The sequence below is a fragment of the Anas platyrhynchos genome, chromosome 3, assembly GCF_047663525.1.
Source record: "Anas platyrhynchos isolate ZD024472 breed Pekin duck chromosome 3, IASCAAS_PekinDuck_T2T, whole genome shotgun sequence".
In the NCBI taxonomy this organism is placed as follows: Eukaryota; Metazoa; Chordata; class Aves; order Anseriformes; family Anatidae; genus Anas; species Anas platyrhynchos.
Window position 1 is genome coordinate 60682458 of NC_092589.1, and position 15822 is coordinate 60698279.

General features: G+C 44.3%; 1 protein-coding gene across 14 annotated transcripts in view; it reads left to right on the forward strand.

Annotated features, from left to right (window-relative positions):
* The window catches only part of MAP7 (microtubule associated protein 7), a 110568-nt gene that overhangs the window by 35536 nt on the left and 59210 nt on the right, over positions 1-15822 (forward strand). The window contains exon 1 of one of the 14 annotated variants that reach the window (XM_027454473.3): positions 1355-1406. The exons of 12 other annotated variants lie outside the window; for them this stretch is intronic. In XM_027454473.3, coding sequence (XP_027310274.1) covers positions 1370-1406 — 37 coding nt within the window. In that variant the 5' untranslated portion in view covers positions 1355-1369. Of the gene's footprint in view, positions 1-1354; positions 1407-12473; positions 12580-15822 lie in introns of those variants that run through there. One more of the 14 variants, XM_027454468.3, reaches the window with a different exon arrangement.

Here is a 15822-nt window from a genome sequence, read left to right on the forward strand (position 1 = left end):
GCCTGGGCTCTGCTTTCCGCTCTCTTTTCCCTGCCACATGGTGCTTAGGCCTGGAGCTCACATGCTAATACAGAGTGATTGTGTGATTTCCTTCTCCAGCGCTTTTAATTAACATTTACATTGCTTCATCTACACAGCTCTGCCTGCCTGCATGCCTTCTCTTGTTACAGCCTCCTAAATAAGTGATTTAAGAATTTGATAATTATATACCTTGGAAAAACTCGATTGTATAATCATCTTGCTGGATTCAAAGCTCTCCTACTCACTCTGTAGCTAGTTTTATGGTAAGACAGGGTATGATATTACTGATGGCAAAACTAGGAATGGATTCGGTGTTAGCTTTTGGGACTTCGGGCAGTCCGTTAGGGACTGTCGGAGCTGAAATCTCTTGACAATAAATTTTCTCTACCACGTGGAAGCAAGGGGGACCTGCTTTGGGGTAGAAGAAAATATTTATTGGTTGTTGGTTAAAAACTGTAAGTTTTCTGATTTTAACTCAGTGATGCCTTACTCTGTTCCTATTGGGTTTAGTCTCCAGCTCGTCAACATCAGCATAACATGAAGTGCTCCTGGAAATCTCACACTGGAATTAGTGGTACTACATTTGCTTATCATCATTAATATATATATTTTAAATAATGAGAACTTCAGTTGTCCCGTAACAAAATCATACTGCTGGAAGCATAGAAATCTGCATTTTTGAAATGCGGTCTCAGATGAAACCATCTTGGGATGGTTGCTGCAGTTTGCTACATCGCTGGCCCCATCTCCTGCAGTTTGCTGGCGATGTCTGTGGCTGTTAGGGGGAGCTGCGTTTGCTCGTCCTTCCTCCGCACCCAAAGCTGTAAAGGCAGGAACTCTCGCAGATGGTTTAAAGAAGACTAGAAAAATCAACCAAAACAAGCAAGCTCTCAGCCACTGAGGAGCAATCTGCCAGCTGTTACATAAATGGAGAGAAATCCTTAGAAATCTGCACTAAGATGTCTGCATTTTTAATACGCTGTTAAGCACTTAGCCTTGGGGAGGGGAGGCCCGCAAAAGGCTTTTTCTCCATCTTCTGAGTCAGTTCTGCTCAGCAACTGTTTCCCAACCAGTCCGTGTAAGCCTGAGTGCATGCACTGAAAAGAAATTTCCTTGGTTTGTGGCTGGTTCAGCGAACAAGGTGGCTGCTTAAAAGCAGGGGTGTTTCGTGTTGCACGTCATGTCACCCTCTGCTTTCACCCCAGCTGACCTCAGCGCTGCAGGAGAGAACACATCCAGCAATTAATCAGCCCGCGCTCATTACTTCAGGTCACTTGCATGGCTTAGGCAGAAGAGGGGAGAGGAGCAAAAATGCAAATGTTTTCAGCCATTTGCTCGTAAGGGTAGGATGGAGCAGGACAACCTGGGTCGCCTGCTGCGGTACAGTAAGTTCTGGTGGCACGTTCCCTGTCGGTGGTGGAGCATAAATGCAGCTGGCCTCTTGGCTGCTCCTGCTGCAGCTGTAGGGGAAGGGCTGTCATGTCTTTGGGGTTGGGTTAAGGGCATCGTGGCTGCTGCTTTTTGTCCTACCCAGCTTGTTTTGTGGTAGGAATCATTTCTGGCTCGTGATCAGTGGAATGCGGTGAGCTTTGGATCTCATCAGGCATGGGAAGTATCTGTTAAAAAAGACAGGATTCTTTTGAAAGTAGTTTACAAATAAATATGAAGAATGAACACTTTCTAGTTAATTATTTGTCTGGTGTTGCATGTGTTTAGACAACTAAGCTCTCATAAGATTTGTTTTGAAAGTTTTTTCTGGGGAAAAATGTTAACTAGTCCTAAGCAGTGACTCTTAGCCAGTAGTGAGCTTGGTACGTATTCAGGACTTTCTGGATGACGCTACTGAAATTCAAGGGGTGTTTTGTTTCCATTTAACTGTTGTAGTTTCTTCTGATTGTAGCTAATAAGCCCAGAGGAGGCCATAGTTGTTGCCTGTCTTTCTGACCTCGTGACTTACTTTACTGTCTTGTTGCATCGAACAGGAATAAAGTGGAAATCTGCTCTGCAGCAGTTACAGATCCCCAGCCAGATCAGCCCCAGCTCCGGGGAATAGTGTGAACGTGCTGGAGTCACACAGAGTGGTGCCTAGGCTTCAAGCAGATTTAGGCGTTAGGTATAGGAAGGGGTGCTCGTAGGGTGGGAGCTTTGGTTGCTGCTGCTATGACGAAGTTATTTAACATATGGAAGTACATAAGCTATTTATCTCCCTATTGAATACATCTTAGAGCCTGACCCACAGTAGTACAGTGCAATGCACGGACTACCTGGAGGGCAGTGTCCTTCTCCCAGGTTGCTTTCAGTCCCTTAATAATCATTACAATATCTAATCACAGATTAGGCGTTGAGGACGAGGAACAGTGTCCAAAGCCAGTCGTGATGTTCATTAGCTCCTGGCCAAATGACTCACTAACGGGTCTTTAAGAGATGCACTTGGAACATACGCAGAGGATTGTTCTTCTAGCACTGATCTGCTGGGAGCATCACAGACAAATTCACATCCTCCAAATATAACAGGAACTCTTCCAAGGGGAAGATAACACAACTCCCTAGAATGTTTTACAAGTTTACAATATTATCAGAGTTATCTTCTCCTATAATCACATCCTTTGGAGTGTGTAATGCTGCATGCTACCTGCATTTCTGCCAAACAGGGATCTGACAAGCAATCTGTGGCATTCACTAGAATTTAGGTACTTCTGAGGTGTTACAATACTGTTTTGGCAATGTAAATACACCCCTTTATTCTGCTGTAAAGGGGGAGGAGAACGAAGTGATGGACATCCTGCAAATCAGAACAAGTCTGGTTTTAGTTCTACCAAAATTAAAGTCACCTTATTAATTTCTGGTAAGCTGGGGAAAAATGGACTGCTGTAATTCACTTTGTTATTTCACATTATTTATCAGAAAAATAAAAGATCAGGGAGACTTTTACTCAGGAAGAAAAGTCTCTCAAAACTAACTCCCAGCTCAGGATACAATCTCATTGATTTGAGATTATTGGTCCCATCAACATAAAATCAAATGTAGATAAAGTAAAGCTTGTGTGTAGGTTGCAGATTTGTCCGTTTTCTCCCTACAACCTCAGATTAGAGAATATTACTTACAGTCGCTTTGTTCTCTAGCTGTAGCAGAAGTGGGAGGGTTCATTAGTATAGCTAAATTTAGCCTGCTCTTAATTAACAGTTTAGGAGGAGGTGACCGCTAGGAACTACCTACGGCTAATTATGCAGGTATGATTATCAGTTCACTGATTTCAGTTCACTGATTTCAGTTCACTGTTATATTAATTGCTGTTAATTACTTGTAGTTTGAAAGCACGTGGCTTTGGGATTGTTTTTTCTTAGACCCTTCCGGAATTTCAAAAAAATAAGGGCAACTAAACCCTTTCTTGCTGGCTTAGCACCGTGGCACTGATGCAGCCCCATCTGGAATCAAGGGCCGTTGTTCAAGGCTGTGGAGGTGCCAAACAAGGATCCCTGTGCCCAAAGATCTGACAGTTTAAAGCTGTCAGGATGCTCAACAGCTGCCAAAGGATTGTGTTTCTGTGGAAAAATAACTTAAACCACAGCCTGCTGGAGAGCCGTGGTGGCCAGGGCACTTCATTCGTTGCACGCAGCATAATTCCAGCCCCAATTAGTCGGTATTGTATGAGAGCCCTGAAGAGAACTATAATTTAGCAAGAAAGGCCAGAACTTTGTCCTACCTTGACAGCTACAGCCAGTTCCTCAAGCACTTGTTTCCTGCAACCTCACTGAAGATCCCAAGGATGTGTCTGATGCTAGCATTTTGTGCTCGGCTTTGCAGCAGCACTAGACTAAGAAATCAGTAGGTCTTGCGTCCTTGTGGCTTCTTTTTTTCACACTCTTATTTCTCTGCTTTCTAGGCCCTCAGATAATATTTCCCAGTTTCTTCTTAAAGCTATGTAAAAAGAGGTTAGCTATTGTAATTTTCCTTATTAATTTTTTTTTTGTCTGTTTGTTTGTTTTTGAGTTTGCTAAATATAGATTATTTAAACTAGTCAGATACCTGCTTACCTGCTGGGTATTTGACTGGAGTTGGAAACCTGTGCAGTTTCCCATTTGCTATTTAACTTTGGGACTGCAGCAGGCCAGTGTTGTGAACTGCTCAGCAGCTTGTGGGGCCGACTTCATACCAGGTGCATTTGGGCTGCTATTTGAGCTTGGCACGCTCAATTTCTGCAGCAGCTCTGGCTGCTGCATCCAGTTCTGCTGAGAGCTGCTTTTGGTGACCTTGGGCCTGGGCTGGGGCCCAGCACTCCTGCTCGAGATTGCACGGGGATGCTTAGAGAACACACAGGGATGGGCTCAACACACCAGGGCTCTCACACCTTCCCTGTAAAAACGACATGAATTGGGGTGCATCTCGAATGCCCGTGCACAAATGTGTGCAGTGTGAGGAGCAATTAGAAGTCCACAGACAGCTGCAGAGCTGTGGCCTCACTGGATTTGCAGAGACAGGATGAGGCAGCTTGCAGGCTCCGAGTGCTGCAGTGTGTGGGTGCAGTCTCTTCAGAAGAAAAAATAGTGTCTGCTGCAGCCCTCCTGAGCGAGAAGGGGAGCTGCTGCTGGCATGTCGCAGCCGGAGGAAGCCCCACAGTCACAGGCTGTGGGACTCGTGGGTGTCTTCAGCCACTTTCTCAGAAGGGCAATGCAGCTGGTGCTAGGAGCTGGGAGATGGCTTCAGGGCATTCCAGGGGAGTTCTTGCTGCAGGTGATCAGTGAATTGGCATGGGGAGATGCTCTGCCGGACTACTCACAGACGAGCGGGTGGGTTATATAAAGGTTGAGGGAACATTTAAACTGCTGTCTTGCAAACCTTGGCTTTACAGACTGCTTCTCTCTAGTTGTATCAGCTTCTGGCACTGATATTCCATTAAGAGGAAGAGAGATGCTTATTGGAAGTAAAAAGTGCTGACAAGTTTGATTTTTTTTTTTTAATTGCAAAGCTGGCACAGCAGTAGGTAAGCACTTACGAACCTACGCTAACTCGCACTTCAATTTTTGGAGCTAATGTTTTAAAATGTATTGGACAGAAACAAGGTGCATCTTGTTGTTGTGTCCTCTGTTGTGTGTCTGTGATATGAAGCCTAATTGCTCAGAGCATAGGCAGAAATGTTCTTGAGTTCCCTGGCTGTGCTGTCAAGGGGCTGTAGAGCCAGGTGATCTGTCTTACTCAGCTGCAGCCTGTGTGGATATGCTAGTGATTGACTTTAAAACATAGGTTGTGTGAGCAAAGACAAAACAACAAGGTAACGTACCATATTATTTCAGTCACATTCCCAAGTGCTTTCATCTTTTAGGAGTTCAGGACCTCATTAATGGTAAGCTCTTGCCTGCCCCATCCCATGGAAATCCTGTTCTCTCACAGACGAAATGGACGAGACGTGAGTTAACCAAGAAGGGACGTCCAGGGTTAAAGTGGCGACAAATCTTGTCTGCTCCGGAGGAAGTTGTTCTGCTCACGGCACAAACGTCCAGGTCTGGTTGGGTGGTGCAGCAGGTATGCATACAGAAAGAGGAGTTTGATTAAAGGACAGGCGGGCAGAGGAAATGAGCGATTACAACTTAATGCTCGTCTGGGTCAGCAGGAAGGCAGGGGCTGGCAGTGCTTCTGTGGAGCGTGGCTTTGAGAAGCTGGTGTTCTGCTCTCCGTGGCACTCAGCACAGCAATTGCTCTAGCTTTGGTTCACTGTTGGGAGATGGGCAGAACGATGGAAAGCACTTGTCTGGAGCTTGTTTGCTGTCGGTGAGGCTCTGTTAATTACAAAGGCCCTATCTGGACTTGCAGTGGGGCCTTGCTGGTGTTTAACCTCTGTGAGTCGGTCACTTTGAGTCCGCGCTCCTTGTAATGCAATACGAAGGCCCGGAGCACCACTGATAGCCTCTGGCTCCCTGTGGAAGGGGAGTCAGAAGGGCATGGCTCAGGCAGGGCAGCCTTCTAGGAAAGGCCATTTTGGAGATCACTTCCACCACCCCAAAGCAGGGAGCCTGGGCAGCAGCTAGCGCCTGGCCTGGTGCCAGCGGTGACTCAGCTCTGTGGCCTGACTCTGGCGTAACCAAGCCTTGGCATCTGCCTCCCATGTAAGCAATAACTCGATAGTATCTAGTTAAGCCCCGAAGTTGTCTGTTTGGGGATCCGGGGGGTAATTTGTGAGAACTATTTTGTTGTTGGTACGCAGCCAGATCAGTTTGGTGGTTGCACACAAGGAGACGTCATGGCTCTGGCAGCCAGCCTCGCTGCCTCGTCCCCCTGCGGACAGGGAAGAGCTGGAGGACAGCGGCTGAGTTACTTGCCTGAAGGGGAAGCAGTCGTCAGGGCTTGTCCATCCCTTCCAAGGGCACAGAGGGGAGGTCTCATTGCCCCTGCTGAAGCCACTGGCCTTGTTGCCCCTGGCTGCCAGGCCCTGGAGCAGGCTGCCAGTGTGACTGAGTGTGGTGGAGGATGCATTGCCCTCTGGACTCAGATTGCAGCATTACGTTGCACATCTCTTCTCTTTTTGGTACCATTTTGTAATCTATACATCTTTGTGTGATGCTGAAATGGAGCACTTAATGCTCATTACAAAGGATCAGATAAAGTTTGGGCACATTCTGGTGGCACAGTTGAGCCACTTGCATTGAACGCTCTCACTTGACAATCACATTTTTCTCTATTTTTGTTGACCAAACAGGAGAATCCGTGCCAAGAACATATTCTATAAAAAGTTCTGAAGATACACACGGAATGCTGTGGTTTAGTCTAGCAATCCTTGTAAAACATCTAGTGTTTAAAGACAGAGACCCAACCACTGTATAAATTACTGTTAACGCGTTCTCATTGTCTCTGAAGGACAACCCAGACGCCCTTCGTGAAATGCAGCATTTATTCCACTCCTAGTGATAGCAGAGTTTTGCTTCATTTTTATTTTGACCAGTCCTTCACCATTAAGCTGCTGCAAGGAGGTAGGAGACTCAGAGGTGTAAACTCTTGCCTCTCCATCCAGAATAAAGACAGAGCCTCTGTGGGCTAAAGAGCTGTAATGCTGTGCAGCGTTTTCCTGGTGGTGTTGTAAAACCAAGATGTTTTGCATGGTAAAATAACTGGGTGAGAATTTTATCCTTCTTATGCTTGATTTGAATTTCACAAGGCAGATGGCAAATAATTAAGGTTGCATAACATTTCCTATTGAAGGAGGCTCATTTCAGGCTCTTTATAACTCTGCAAGATTTAAATGGTTCAGCCCTGGTTTCACTTTTTCTAAGTCCTGTTCTTCTTTTGCTTCTTTTATTTCTCTCATCTTCAGCAACTGGGCCAATATCTGAAGAATGAGACTTGGCAAAATAATGCCTTTTTTTTTTTTTTTTCTTGAAAAAAATCTTAATAGCAGTCTCAGGGCTGGTTTAAAGCTACCAAGCTTCAAGGACAGGTTTGATTTTATAGCAATGCTTCCTCCTGTCTCCATGAAAAGCTATGCAAACTGGCAACACAAGTCACAGTGAGCTCATAGCTAATAGGGCCGTATTAAACATAGGAGTGCTAAATTTTTGTCCATTTTTTTTTTGGCTGAACTGAGGCCGCACCCTTTGTCACCAAAGCTTTGGGCTCATCAGTGTTCGCATGACTTGCCGTCCTCACAGATCAAGCAAGCACGCTCCTCCCCGGAGCTGCCAGGGCTGAGCAGGACTTTTCCCGGGCTCCTTCCCATCTCTGCAGGCTGCTCCTGCACCTGGGACACCGAGCAGAGAGGCTTGCTCTCCTCCACTGCTGGACGGACCTGCAGGAGAAGGTGATCTGAGGCCACGAGAGAGAGGTGGGGAGGAGGTGTTTGGGTTGGAATGCAGCTGGCCAGAAAGCTACAAGGGTAAAAAGTAGAAAGGTGGGAGAAGTGCAAGGTAACAGGTTCAGGAACAAGAGGAGGAGGCAGTAAGATCAGGAAAAGAGCAAAGGATGCAGTTCAGTAGAGAAGGGGGAGGAGGAGTGCAGCTGGCAAAAAGGAAAGGAAAATATTGGCAAAACATGTCGTTTTCCCCATCTGGTGGTAGGGCAGCTTGGTCTGCCAAATCAGCTTTGTCAGAGAACGCAGCATTTAGGTTTCCTAAACTGCTTCCATAATCTGTTGGCGGGAGGCTATAAAATTAACTATGTATTTTTATGTTTATGGTATTTTTTGTGCATTTTTGTGTGTTTTTTTTTTTTTAGTTTTAGGTGACTACTATGTACCAGTACATAATGCAGTCTGCTTGTTCACATTGAAGATTCCAAGTTCAATCAGTGAAAAGTCAGGAAATCTCACAACAAAACTTGCCTGTGCAACTTGATTTAATATCCCCTATACATACTACAGATTTGTGTATGTTTTTTTTTTTTTTTTTAAGTATGTGATTGTGTTCTTGGAAGTTAGCAGCCCTCTCATCAGTAAGGCTACTCTACGGTGAATGAAGTCAGGCTTTGACCTGTCTCAGCTGTACTGCTTATGTAAAGTGGTGAAGGAACAGCTTAATGGAAACTGCATTGCAAACTGTTTTTCAGGTCAGTGTCTACAAACCTTTTGGGATTGTAAACAGTTTGTAGTTTAGTTATTAGAAACATTAGTCCAAATACAAAGGTCTGTGCAACTTCTAGTCGCAACTTCTAGGCATTCATTGCAAAATACCGAACACTTGAAGGGTTTGGTTTAAAATTACTTCTGATTTTTATTCTTGAATGTTTAAAACTTGGTGTTAAATAGATCTTGATTAGTGCAAGATACAGCACTTGGACATTTTACTTTACAAATGCTGTGATTTCACTCTTGTAATACAGCATAAAAATAGATCTGAAGAACAAAGCACTAAGTTTAACACTTATATTCTCTGTCCTGTCCACTATATACAAACCAGCCAGCACTATGGTGGGGGTTTCCCAGGTAATGAAGGCACCAAATGAAATGACAATCATACTTTTTTAACACCACCTTTGACTTGTTGGATAGCTGCACTACCTACGTATATCCAAGTAGAAGAACTGTGAGGAGCCAATGGGAGATTTTTTGTCATTTTTGCTCCCTTAGGAAAGCAGACTAAGAATTGTTGTGCTTGATCTATTCTCTGTAGCAACCACTTTTTACTCATGTTACTTCTCTGGAAGATTTAGTTTTCAGGGGTTGTTAGCACCTGAGTACTGCTGAATCCTTTCAGACTGGTTTTGAAATCACAGAACACTTTTAAAGTAAAAGCTGGATAATCAGAGAGAAAAGGTTTCCCTGAAGACCAGAGGGGGTGAAAAAAAGTGAATTTTATGCCTCCTAAGGGTAAGAGCTGCAAATTATGGCAGTCAGGCAGTGTAAGTACCAAAACAGCTAACAAGCAAATTCTTGGAAAGCAACAGACACAGTAATTAAGGAACTAAAAGGAAACATGCATGAAATTCAAATGTTTCCTGTCTTTGCTATGAATTAATAGTTTCATATGACAAATGTTTGTGTTGCCGCTAGAGTAGTCTGTGGCTGTCTCTAAGAAATCAGCTGCACAGTTTCTGTAGAGCAACAAAATCTTCTTTCTGATAAAGGTTATGTACATTTGGGGGCAGCATGCAAAGATAAGATCTACTGCCATGTACTCTGGCACTCATCCTGAGATCCCACGAAGAACCCGGGGAAAGATACACTTTGTTTTATCAGTGTACCTAAAATAATGAATTATTATCATAACAAGAAAGCCAAAGAAGAGCTCTAATAACCACTTGATGTGTTCATACTAGAGAGGCTTAAAAATAAATGTTAGTGTTATTTGAGGATTGCATGCAGGTATATGCAATGTTAAACATGTAATTTCAGAAAAACTTTACAAACGAATGGTGTGTTTATAAAGCCAAAGATGTAGAGCTCAGAAATAATTAGGTTGGTTTGTGCAGCCTCAATTCTGTGTATGCAGCGCTGTAATTAATTATGAGGTCCTGCTGCTCGTATGTGAAGCAATGCCTCCTTCCAGGAAGTCCTGCTTACAGGCAGCTGAGTGAGGAAAAAATCACAGTGAAGATTACAGGAAAGAACTGGCCCCTGAACTGATGTGATGGTCACCTTGAAAGACAAATTTTTCAGTAAATGGTGTCTTGATAATTTAGTTAATCTCTTGACTGGTTGTGGCTGCATTCATCTTGAGCCTCCTTAGATGTGACGGCCTGGTTCTGGTACATTTTTTATTTTTGATAGTGAATGAGGTGATTAAGGCTCAGTCATGCAATAGAAATACATTTTTTTGAGTCAATGTTTCAGCTTTGTTCTCTGCCCAGCAATGGTAGGAAGCATTCCTTTTTGCTTTGCTGTTTCAGAATATATGCATTTTGCATGATATTAAATGCTTGTTCTATGTGGCTTACAGTTATAGGAAATACCTTTTATATAAGGAGCAGGAGAACAATGAGAAAACTTGAGTGTTGCTCTTCCCCTAAGCAGTTACAGCATCCACTCTAGTGACCTTTCACTGCAGGAAGAGGCAGGCGTGCGGAAAATTGCCTCTTTTCCTCAGGCAAGTGTGGCTTTGATGAGGGCAATGGCTTGGACGCACGGGTCCGGGAACTTAGCTGCTGAAGAACAGCATGCAGTCTTTGCAACTTTAAATGTTTCAGAAATCATTGTCTGCACAGAACAGGGTGTGTAAACAAAACTGGGCTTCTGTGTACCTCTTCCTGCTGTCTTTAGCTGAGGCAGGTTGTTGCTATAGAGACTGGCAGTCATAATTCATGCTGTGTTTTATTAAGGCTGGAAGGGTAAGTCTGGACATCCATGCAAAATGCATGAACCTTGCCCAGGAAGCTCTGCAGCACTGGACCAGTTCCCCACAATGCTTGCACTGAACCCACCAGCTTGTAGGTGGTCCAAAACTTACCTTTAGGAGAGAAATCCCAGTGGATGTCCCAGACATTAATCTAAGCGGCCTAACGTGATGCTGTGTGAAGATAATTAGGTGCCAGAAGCGGTGTGGCGGTCTCAGGGTAATGCTTAACTTTGCTTCTCAGCCAAGAGGAGCTCTCGTGTTGGCCTGGTGTTGACCCAGCTCTCCTGCTGTCAGTACCTGAGCTAGCTCAGCACGCTGAGGCAGTAGATGAAACCCACATGGCAATTAACTTTTTCCTTAGCAAACAAGGTCGTGGATATTTAAGAAGTTGCATCTTGCAGGAATCTCTGCAGCTTCCATAGGCAATTACAGTCAGCTTCAGTATTACCCCACTGTCCTCTGCAAGGAGCACTAAATGTCCTAGATGTTAGCATTAAACAACACTGCTTCCTCCCCGCTGCCCCCCATCCCCCTTTCTTGTGCTTTGAGCATCCTTGTTTCTGGTGATTCTTTAGTAAAAGGTTTGAGAGGGTCTCCCGAAAGCCAGTTGTCGGCCCCTGTTCCTTTGGGAGTAACACACTTCTCAGTCTCCAAGTCACTTGTCTGTTTTTGCAGATGTGTTTTTGTCATTGCTGACGGTAAGCTGAACGTATCCTTAATTCTACAGGCTAGGCTGATGCCCCCTTTCCCTTGTGATGAGCCCTCATTTATTCTTCCCAAACAAGCCTTCCCTTGCAACACAGTCCTCTTCACAGAGGCAACAGCCTCTGAAGCTGAAGAGCTGTTTAAAGCAGTTATGGGATGAAGGCCAGGAGCCCACTTAGTTTGGCAGGCACAGTGATTTTGAGTTTAAAGTAATTTAAAGAAAAGGAGTTGAAATCTTGGCTAATTGAGATCTCTGTATTGTAGGTGGCTTTTGGTAGGGGTGGAACACAAAGGGAACTGGCTTTCGTGGGACAGGCTTGCAATTAGGAGTGCAGAGGGCTGCTGGAAGAAGCTCTTTGGGGTACTCGGAAGGTCAGAGAGCTGGTGGATGTGTCTTAAAAGCATTTTGTGGTCAGAAGTGGTCAGAAGGAGAGCTGTGTTATAGGCCTCTTTTGTATCCTTGCGTGAGGAGACAACTTTACTAGAAAGAAGGCTTTGAAAGGGAATTGTGCTGGTTTTGAACCTCCTTTCTTCTGCTTGCAAGGTTTGTGTCACTTCATTTTACTATATTTTTTCAGTGTTTTGTGTTTCTTTAAAATTCTTGCAACCTGTTTTGGGGTGAAAAATGCCAGAAGCATCTTCTGACTGAGTGCAGTTACCAGTTTATTACGCAGACAGCAGAGCTCATCCTCACGTGGGGTACACCCCCCCGCCCGGATATGGTGTGCCCGTAGGGGGACGTCCCCATATGGCAACAGCTCCGGTAGGAAGGGATTAATTACCACGAGACACACAAACAGTTGTGCCTGGCTTCTGGTGGCGTTGCCATGGCAGAAGTGCCACCGCCCGCCACAGGCCTGCGCTGTGTCAGGGTGGCGGAGCGGGCGGCTGGAAGCTGTTCGCCTCGTGGTGCTTCGTCCTGTCAGGCCACGGCGGCCCGGACAAATTTGGGAAGAGCTGAAAGCACGGAGGAGAGCATAGTTATGCACCGAGTTCAGCAGGGGTGTGATGGCCTGTGTATGTCAGCGGGCTGGCTTCTTGCCACCGAAAGCACAGCGTCAGGCTGTGAGCTCGTGGGAGTCTCCTGAACTAACCTTAGGTACAGTTCACTTCATGGAATATTATTTTTAATTAAAAATACGTATTGTATCAAAATAACGTTTTTTGTTGTTGTTGTTTGTTTTGGTGGTTGTTGATTTGGTTTTGTTAGTTTATTTCTGTATTTACTTTTTTTGGGGGGAGAGGCAGAGAAGCCATTACCTTCTCTTATTGCAAAGCTGAGACTAAAGAGGTTGCTTTGTTTTCAAAAATACTTAGCTCTTGGGATCAAATTGCTTAACAGAGCAATCTATAGCAAAGTATCAATTTTTCCCATCTCTCCATCCCCATATTGCCATTACTGGAGTTGCTGTCCGTGTTGCTGTAGAAAGCAAAGGCTGCAACACGCAGCGGTCACTGTGCCCTCTGAGCGAGGGGGTATCAAATAATGCACGCTCAAGGTGCTGTCCCCGGCTCCAGTGGCTCGACCTTGGGATCAGCGCGACGGTGAAAGCAGACAGGTCTGTGCCTAATTCTCCAGTTCCCGGGGGTAGGTGTCAGCTTCCTCGTGACTTGGACGCTCTCACAGGAATTACCTCATTGTCTGGAGCAAGCTCGCTGGTCAAAGTCCAGAAAAGTGACTTTCACCCAGTGAAATGTACAGGTGTTCCCTTTCGTCCTCTGGGGCAGCCTTAAACACACAGCCATTAGGGCAGCTTGCAGGAGCAGGTCCTGGCATGGGGGTCTGTCTGCCGTAGCAGGAGCCAGTGCTGCCCACGGCACTCCCAAGTCAGGAGGCGAGCTGCTGCTACTCTTGCACCTGCAGTGAAAGTGTTTTGTCCTTGAGGAAAAGAATCACGAACTAACAGTTGTAGGTCTGATATTGCCCAGTGTTTGTACACTGCCTGGGACAGGCTGCAGAGCACATGATGTTGGGGTTCGGAATCTGGAAATGAGCTCGCTCTGCTAACCCTCAGCAGGTAGCATCTTGGCTTTTATTTTGGTGATGCGTAATTCAAAAGCTTCCTTTCATGTCTCTCATCTGGATCTGGCCAGACTTGCCAGCCAGAATCCCTGCTTGGCAGCACGGGCTTCTTCAGTAGCTAACAGGGACCTTTTTTTCCAGTGTTCCTCTAATGTTGATGTTGCTGTTCTATATTGCAGTGTAATGACCTGATATAATTATCCAGAACAAATATTGTGAATATTCACATTTTTATAAATGCCATTACATTTAGCTTTGTGTTTCTTTTTTCTTTGAGAGCCTAAGCAGCATAAGGGTTCTTCCTGCAAAGCCGCTCAGGTTGCTGTGTTGTCCTATGGTATTTAGTATTTCAGAATTCAGTACTTTAAAAAGTCAATGCAGTAAGCCAAAAGTAATTTTTTAGAATAGTAGAGCAGTTACACAGTTTTAACTTAAAAAAAATCCCCATGTGTCCCTTTTTTTGTAGATACTTGTGATATCCAATTTTGTCTGTGGATTGTTTCTAAAGAAATCTGTTCATGCTTCCATTTTTAAGTGTGTTACAACTTAGTGATGAATTAGCTGTGACAGTTTAAAATTATCTATCTTCCGAGTCTATAATATAATGAAGACAACAGCAACTTCTATACTACTTCATGAGTAGTAAACAGCAATGCTGAGAAGTTTTCATTTCTGCTTAGTTCAGCCAGGACAGTAGAGACTGAGGAGTGTCAGTGACTGTGTTTGTATGGCAGCTCTGATGGTAGACTTCTGTGATGAGTGCCAGAGGAAAGAAATTCGGAATAGTCACTGTAGCTTGGTATCTTTTAACTTACTTATATTTGCAAATCAGACATTAAGTTCCTCAGCACTGGAATTATGAGCAGATGTATTCCAGCTTCAAGCTTCTAAGAATAGAAATTATTCTAATGCATGTAAAATTAATTCTAGGCACATCTAAGTGAGGTGTAAACTTTGCTTTACTGTTTCAGTGAGTAAAAATAAATTCTAATTACTCTATCACTCCTTTGAGTCAAACCTATATTTGTGAATGTACTATGCAAATACTGCAGTTTAGACTTTAAAAGAATGGGTATTTTCCATCTGCTAATGTTATAAATTTCAAAAAGCTTATGTCTTAAACTGTGAAGGCACATATTAACTATACTCAAAATAGCAAACGGGTCTATTGTCTGCAAGTGCTCTTCATTTTACCCCAGTTCCTTCAACAGTTCCATCAACCTACCTCCCTTAACAAGAGAATTGAAGTGTTGACATCCAACCAAAAGGTGCATCTCTTCTTTTAAAATGGAAGTAGAGGTCTTAGTTTGGTATCATTTAAATGTGTTACATTTAAGCTTTTTTTGTGAATTCAAGTGTCACAGTTTTTACAGCCTTAGTGCTATGGTAATGGGCAGACCCTTGTAAATCTTTTCTCTTTTTCTTTTAAAAATAATTTTATGAAGGGTGTTGCTAATGAGAACACTTTGTTACAAAAGGATTTCGCTTGAAGCTCTAATGGCTTAAGCAGACCCAGTTTATTAACAGTTTTCTGTAGCATTTGGATTAAGAAGCCTGAGGATATTGGTTTGGAAGTGTTTCAGTTTTTCCTCTGAAGTGGTAGGTCTGTTAGGAAAGTTTTTCTAGCCTCCATTTATGAACCATATAAACCAGGGCTCTTAAGAGGGTTTCTGGGTTTGGATGGAGGAGAGGGGGCGTGACAGTAAGTGTGCAGGGCATAGGTTTTCCTCCCTGGTGCTTCAGTCCTGCTCTGCCCCCAGGGGTCTAACTTGAAAGGATGGCAGCACTGTGCCACCCACCACTGCCTTGGCACCATTGGCCCCACAATGGGCTCACACCGCCTGGACTGAGTTGCTGCAAAATTCACATCAACAGCACACACTCTTGTCCCTTCTGCAACCTCTTCCTCAGTCCTACAGTCTTCTCTTCTCTGGAAGCAAATGATTGCTTCCCCATCCTGTTGTGTGAAAAAATCTCAGGGTTGAGCTCACCCCCAGTGCTGCTCCAAGCTGAGCCTTCTCTTTGGGGGCTGGCAGCAACCTACAAGCCATCAGGTATTGGAATGGAAGCTTTAAGTTCCTTTTTTCTTTTTTTTTTTTTTCTTTCCCGTGGAGGGGAGAAGAAGGAGATACTTTATATGTGCAAAAATGCTGATGCTCGGTACCTGTGTTTCTGCACAGTTCAAGTGTCAGAGCAAACCCCTTAGACACAGCTGTTGTGAATAGTACATACAAATGAATTTCAGTGATGAGAGGGTTTGGTTTTGTGTTCAGATTTTTGTGGTTGGGTCTCTCTGCTTGATCCATCTTCGTGCTCCTC